General features: G+C 47.3%; 1 protein-coding gene across 1 annotated transcript in view; it reads right to left on the bottom strand.

The window, feature by feature from the left end:
- Nucleotides 1–3,386: 3,386 nt before the first annotated feature.
- Nucleotides 3,387–7,456, bottom strand: part of GLUD1 (glutamate dehydrogenase 1) — a 48,623-nt gene continuing 44,553 nt past the window's right edge. The window contains exons 12-13 of the mRNA XM_006270156.4: nt 5,569–5,631; nt 3,387–4,793 (exon numbers count right to left, since the gene is read on the bottom strand). Coding sequence (XP_006270218.1) covers nt 4,674–4,793; nt 5,569–5,631 — 183 coding nt within the window. The 3' untranslated portion in view covers nt 3,387–4,673. The remainder of the gene's footprint in view (nt 4,794–5,568; nt 5,632–7,456) is intronic.

Raw genomic sequence — 7,456 nt, 5'->3', positions numbered from 1 at the left:
GAGACAGCTGACCAGACGTGACTTGGCCACCTTCCTCAACAGCTCACTGGAGGGCGAGTTTGGCAGAGACGGCGGGGACTTTGCCTCGCCAAGCCCGCATCGCCATGTACCACCTTGGGAAGCGCATTGGCTGTGCCTGGACCTGGACCGAAGAGCGCTGGGAGTCTCCCTGCAACCAGCCCCGCACGCCAACTGCGTCACTGTGATGTCCAGCATGAGAACCTTCTGGAGCGGTTCCTGAAGGATGCCGTCCAAAACAAGTACACCAGCGACCTGAGGGCCAAATCCAACCAGGGCAAGGTCTTTGACGTCACCTTGAAGTGGGACTCCAGCAACCCAGTGGGAGCTTCACGAGCTTTGTGGACTTGCAAATCCTCCACCGCACCTGCCTCAACTGCCTGCTTCTGAACAAGGCTATCCGCTTTGGACACTGGGACAAGAGGTACCGACCATACGGCTACATGGTAGAGACCCTCCCCCATGTGCTGTGCAGCTGCAGGCCACACACCAGAGCCTAGCAGCTCTGCCACAACACTGTCTAGGACCACCTGGTACGGGCCATTCTGGCCGCAGTGGGGGAGATCTCCACGAACCGCACCGTCCCGGGCTGCGAGAGCCAGATATGCCCTGACATCATGATCACCAACGAAGAGGCCAAGAAGGTCATGATTGTAGACGTGACCATCCCCTTCAAGAACCAGCACCAAGCCTTCACCAACGCCCAGGCTCACAAGCAGAAGTATGCCCTGTTGGACGACATCCTGAGGGGCCGCGGCTACGACGTGATGTTCGATGCGCTCATCGTGGGGACGCGTGGAGCCTGGGACCCCAGCAACAAGAGTGTCCTGTGTGCCTGCCGCATCTCCCGCTGCTATGCCAAACTGATGTGCTACCTCATGGTGTCTGACACAATCTGCTGGTCCTGCAACATCTACATGGAGCACATCACGGGCCACCGCCAATACTCTGACCCCACCAGATGGATCACCGCCAGACCAGACCCAGCCTGAATCCCCCTCTGCACCTGATGGACTTCACTTTGAGAGGAATCTTCAGCAACAGACCACCCCACTCCACCCAAAGAGGACCCCCACGATGAGACTCTATATGGACTGAGACACGTAGGGGAGGCAGTCCGGAAGGTCAAGGCAGAAATGGAGCTGGGACTAGTGACCCAGATCAAGGACAAAAATAAGTCCTTTTTCAAATACATAGGGGGGCAAAAGAAGGTGCCAGGTAATGTGGGGCCTCTGTAGGACACACTAAGAAATCTGGTCATCTCACCTGACGGTGAAGCTGACATTCACAATTTCTTTGCCTCCATATTTCTGAGGAGGGACCTGGATATCTCCCCCACTGGCCCCGCCGAGGGCCCTGTGGGTGGCACACCCAGGCCTAGGGTTAACGAGGACCTTGTCAGGGAACTTCTGGAGGGACTAGATATATTTAAATCCGCAGGTCCTGATGATCTACACCCCAGAGTGCTGAAGGAACTAGCAGGGGTCATTGCGGGACCTCTGGCACAGCTCTGCAAGCACTCATGGCACTCAGGCGATGTGCCGGAGGACTGGAAAAGGGCCAATGTGGTCCCCACCTTCAAAAAAGGGAGGAAGGAGTACCCAGGAAACTATAAGCCCGTGAGTCTTACCTTGGTCCTCGGGAAGCTTTCCGATAGATTTATCCTGGCACATGTCCAGGAAGGGCCAGCAGGGGAGGTTATGCTCGGGGGCAACCAGCATGGGTTCATCAGGGGCAGGTCTTGTCAAACCAACCTGGTGGCCTTCTATGACCAAGTCACCAAGTCCTTGGATGCAGGTGTCACAGTGGATATAGTCTTTCTGAACTTCAGGAAGGCCTTCGACCCGGTCTCTCACCCCATTCTCAGTAAGAAACTAGGAGACAGTGGTGTTGATGCCTACATGGTCAGATGGGTCACTAACTGGCTGGAGGGCCGCACCCAGAGGGTGGTGGTGGATGGGTCTTATTCGACCTGGAGGGATGTGGCCAGTGGGGTTCCCCAGGGCTTGGTCCTCAGGCCCGCACTATTCAACATCTTCATCAGCGACTTGGGCGAGGGGGTAGAAAGCACCCTGTTCAAGTTCGCAGATGACACTAAGATATAGGGTGAAGTGGGCATGCTAGAAGGGAGGAATAGGCTGCAAATCAGACCTAGACAGGTTACAGGGGTGGGCCGATGAGAACAGGATGGGGTTCAACACTGACAAATGCAGGGTAATACATCTGGGGAGGAAGAACCAGCAGCACACTTACAGGCTGGGGAACTCCCTTCTCGCCAGAGTTGAGACAGAAAAGGATCCTGGAGTCATCATTGATGCCACAATGAACATGGGCCAACAGTGTGGGGATGCAGTCAGGAAGGCCAACCATACCTCATCGTGCATCCACAGATGCATCTCAAGCAGGTCCAAGGAGGTGATCCTCCCCCTCTATGCGACACTGGTCAGGCCACAGCTGGAGTACTGCATCCAGTTCTGGGCACCGCATTTCAGGAGGGATATGGCCAATATGGAAAGGGTCCAAAGGAGGGCCCACCCGCATGATCAGGGGGCAGCAGGCCAGGCCCTATGAGGAGAGGCTGAGGGACCTGAACCTGTTCAGCCTCCAAAAGAGAAGGCTAAGAGGGGATCTAGTGACAGTCTACAAACTAGTCAAGGGGGACCAGCAGGTATTGGGAGTGTCCCTGTTCCCCTGAGCACTCCCGTGAGTTACAAGAAACAACGGACACAAGGTAGTGGAGGGCAGTTTCAGGCTAGACATTAGGAGGCGCTATTTCACTGTCAGGGCGGCTAGGTCCTGGAACCAACTTCCAAAAGAAGTGGTGCTGGCTCCTACCCTGGGGGTCTTTAAAAAAAGGCTGGACAAACATCTGGCCGGGGTCGTTTGACCCCAGTACTCTTTCCTGCCACGGCAGGGGGTCGGACTAGATGATCTCCTCAGGTCTCTTCCGACCCTACCAACTATGAAACTATGAAACCTTCTTCAAACTACTTCCTCCACCATTGTGGACCATTGTACGGGTTTGTGTGTATCCATCTTCTTTTTCTCTCAGCGTCGCAAACCCCCTCCTATCCTTTCCCCCACGCCCAGGCTTAGTTGGCTAACATTGTATTTTCTGTAACCTAGTTGTGCTCCCCTCCTCACCCCCATCCCTCTAATGTTAGTCCCTCACTTTGGCACTCTGTATTTCCCTACTGGCTGTGTCATCTTTTTTGGACTCACAATCCTAAACATCTACTAATAAAATTCAATCTACTCTGATCAGTCCCTTTGAATCACTGAAAAGAAATAGCATCTTTAATTTTTTAGCAACTGCTACAAGGCAAAGCTATTAGCATGTAAAATAACTCTGGAAAACAGTAATATAGTAGGTTTGCAAAGGTCAATTTTTTAATAACTGCTCCTCTCACCACGTTATGTCATGCAGTTACAAAGTAGTTAGAAAAAAAGCATGAGTTTCTGGAAGGGACTAGTTTGTTTCTTTAAAAAAAACATTCATATTCATGACATAAATAACTTCTGGCACTTTGATGGGACTCCACTGGACAAAGGCCTTGACAAAAACCTCAAAAAACTAAGTTTGATCCAATACTGTTTTAAGGTTCACTTAGTTGTACTTGAGTGTTCAGAATATGCAAGACCTCCAAATGAAGAGAAAAAGAAGATCACAAGTCAGGGTGTATTAAGACACCAGCTAAACTTTATAGCAGCAGTCTTGCTCTTTTGTAGTAGTTGGGCCACCTGTTTCTGGGTTACAGTCCACTTAAGTTGTTCATAGAGGCAATATAACTAATGTTTAGAAAGCCTCTCAAGATGAGAACACTGAAAAGAATTTGAAAAGGTTTAAAGTTCTTTGGACTACATGTTTATGATTATACTTATCATATTCAGTAATTCTCAAAAAACCCCTAGCAACTGAAAGGTTAGGTAAAGTGACTTAATTAAAACATTATCAGAACAGAGTTGGCCTGATGTCCGCACACAATTATACTACTTCGGCTTATAAAAATACCAGCTCCTGTCACTTCTCTCTATATTATGGTGCTTGAGTCAAGTTCAGGCTGAGCAAGCAATTGAAAGCAGTCCTATAAGAGCAGCACAGTTTATAAAAAAGAAAACAAACATTGCCAAAAGAGAAACAGGTTTGAAGCTATGCTACAAGTAAAAATTAGAGACTCCTATTAAAGTTACTCCCTGCAGGAGGCCTATTCTGCCTTAAACAATGCCACAGCATTATTTATATAAGGCCTTATTAAAAGTGCCAAAGCCAAAATTATATCATTAAACAAAAGTGCACAAAGTAGTAGTGAGCCAATTGCTCATCTAGTACAGGATGTGATAGGTGGCCCATGCACCAAGACCACTAATCTGTACATTAAATGTACCTTTTTGTTTTCAAGGTGAAATACCCAGAATGGCCCCCACAAGTGCAGATGAAGTGGTTATCTTTTGATACATATTTGTATACACCCTAATTCATGGATTTTTCTTTATTAAAAACTAGATTGGACTGAAACTAATTGAGAATCCACTCTAATTTCAGAAGAAAGGGGGAACAGTTATGGTTACATGTAAACTTGTGATAAGCTTTTTCAAGAAGAGGGTACATAACGGCAGGAGAATAAGGTATCAATAAAGGGTAGGTAATAACCCATTTATGTAAAGGTCAGACCAGCCTCATTGTACACCCTGAAAACTTTTTCAATTGCATTGACGTAAGCAGCTGTTCTCAGGTCCAGACCCAGGTTGTACTTCATGGCAGTGCGCATGATTTGCTAAAGTGAAATGGAACAAAAAAAATAAAAGTCAAATAAGATTTATTGAAAAGCCTTTCTATGTACACCACTTCAAAAGATTTTATTTAAGGTGGGGGTGACAAGGAATTTAGATTAAAAGCTCTGCTAAGGCCCATCTTCCCTAGATTTCAAGTTGCCTCCTTTATGAGGTCTAAGACACCATACCCCATCAAATGAGGATGGGGACTGAACTTCACAAAAAACCAAGGATGTCCCAGTGGTATTTCATAGATTTCATAGACATTAGGGCTGGAAGGGACCTCAGAAGATCATCGAGTCCAGCCAACTGCCCAAAGAGCAGGAAGTCAGCTGGGGTGATAGGATGCCAGCAAGATAAGCATCCAGTTTGCTCTTGAAGGTGTTCAATGTAGGCGCTTGAACCACCTCCGGTGGCAGGCTGTTCCAGACCTTGGGCAGTATGTCCCTCCAATTGAAAATATTGGAAAAAAGGGGTGCAACTCTATTACCCATACACATGACATTAACACAATTTTGCAAATACTTCTACTGCAACAGATTATTCTAGACCACCAAAAAAGGACAAGCGAGTAACTTCTATAATACCCAAAATTTTTGGCTAAAATTTGTCCATACCCCCATCAATCCACCTATGGTAACCACCGTTTATGTCAAGAGACATCTACACCTAAGCCCAAGTAAAGCTAGTACACAATGGTTTGTAATAGTATCTTGCTACTATGGCAGTTAAGTTTCCTTCCTCTTTCTGTAGATCACCTATCAGTACAGTACTTACCCTGGCAGAACGCTCCATGGTGTAGGCCAATCCAGAGTGAACAATGTCTTTCTCAGATGCACCCTGCATTGGGAGAATGAAATCAGAGCTCAAACTGAAAGAAATACACAATGATTAACTGCCTCTGGTACATCAAAATGCAATCTACTATGGCTAGGTTCCTGAAATTGGTTGACTTCTTATGTAGAATTCTTCTAATGCCCTATAGAAGAGACACTTAACTTATGCAGCGTTTAAATAATCACTGGGTGAACTATCAAACACTTTGTGCACTAGCTTGCAACGTATGAAATGTGGAAAAGTTCTGATGAAAAAGGAAAATGTGTGTCATGCCTCCAGTGAACAAGGTTTACAAAACTGGCACACTGTTCTTGGTTTCTACAGAATAATGGGGATTGGAGAAATACTATTTGAATTTAATATTTGAATTTAAAAAGAATGTCTTGAAGCTCTAGAACCTTTCTTACTCTAAGCGCTTTTTAAAAAGTATTGCTAGTATAAAAAATATTCTGGTCTGTTTCACTGGTGTAGATCAAATTGATCAATGATGCAGATGAAATTATTCAGAATTTGTACAAATGCAAACAGTTTTTAAAACTAGGGATGAAGTCATTTCATCATGCAAAATTCAGGAATCCTGAATTACAATGGTTAATGTAAATCTCAATCTTCAATATCCTATTTACAAGGTAGCTCCAATTTGCTATTAAATGAAGACTATATATTTTTTCCAAATGGTAGGTTATTTCTCAAATAGAAAAAATACACTAGATTAGATGCAGAAATTACTGGGTAAGTCTCTAATGGCTTATTATGAAGGCAGGCAGCATAAGGCTGCTGCAATGGTTCACTTTGGCCTTGTAATAAAGAATCAATAACTAGTCTGCTAATTCAAAGATTATTTTCATTTTCCTTGGAGAATTCCTCAGCCTTCAAGTCTATACTAAGTGGGAGAACATTATCTTTTCATCCCCTCATGCCAGAAAACCTTATTTAAATGCAATATTCAGACGTATATAGTCATATATCTAGCTAAATAAGGGAGGATACTATTTATAGCCACTGAGTAGGGCTGTGCAATGCTTCGGGTGCTGATTCGATTCGGAGGAGATTCGGCCCGATTTGGCGGCCAAATCTCTGAATCAAATCAGGAGACCAATAAAAAGGTCCGAATCAATTTGAAGCTCTCCAAATTGATTCAGAGAGCTTCGTAGATTCAGGCAGTCCCTACTCACCGCCACAGGGTGCTGGACCTGGACTCTGTGCCAGTAAGTAGAGGGTTGGAGGGCTGGGGAGGGGTAGGATGGACACTGACCATGGGGGGGACCCCCACCAGGCCCCATCCCCTGCCTGCTCCCCCAGCTCCCTTAGCTCCCTCCAGCCCCCACCCGCTCTCTCAGTGCCCCCCACCATGGCTGCCCTGCCCAGCCCCAGCTCCTGTTTCTAAAACAAAAAAAGAGCCCTCACTCACCAGCAGCTGCAGCGGTCATCAGGGCTTCTGGGGGCTCGCGGCAGAGCCCCCCACGCAGTGCGGGGTAGTGGGGGGCAGCAGGGATTGCCACCCACCTGGCAGGAGTTGGTGAGTGTTGGGCTTTTTTTCCCCCTGAAGAGCCAGGAGGCTGGGGCTGGGCAGAGCAGCCACTGACAGGGCTGGGAGAGCGGGTGGGGGATGGGGGCTCGTAGTAGAGCCCCCCATGTAGCATGGGGCCGTAGAGGGCAGCGGAGATCGCCCCCCCTGCAACCTGGCAGCAATTGGTGAGTGGGAGTTTAAAAAAAAAAAGAGCCAGAATGCTGGGGCTAGGAGAGAGGGCAAGGGCACACAGCATGGGGCAGTGGGGATCACCCCCTGCTCAGAAGCAGCTGGAGAGTGCTGGGCTTTTTATTTTTT

The sequence above is a fragment of the Alligator mississippiensis genome, chromosome 6 (assembly GCF_030867095.1).
Source record: "Alligator mississippiensis isolate rAllMis1 chromosome 6, rAllMis1, whole genome shotgun sequence".
Lineage (NCBI taxonomy): Eukaryota > Metazoa > Chordata > Crocodylia > Alligatoridae > Alligator > Alligator mississippiensis.
Note: the sequence above shows the minus strand (reverse complement) of the source record. Positions and strands in the feature narration are given on the sequence as shown.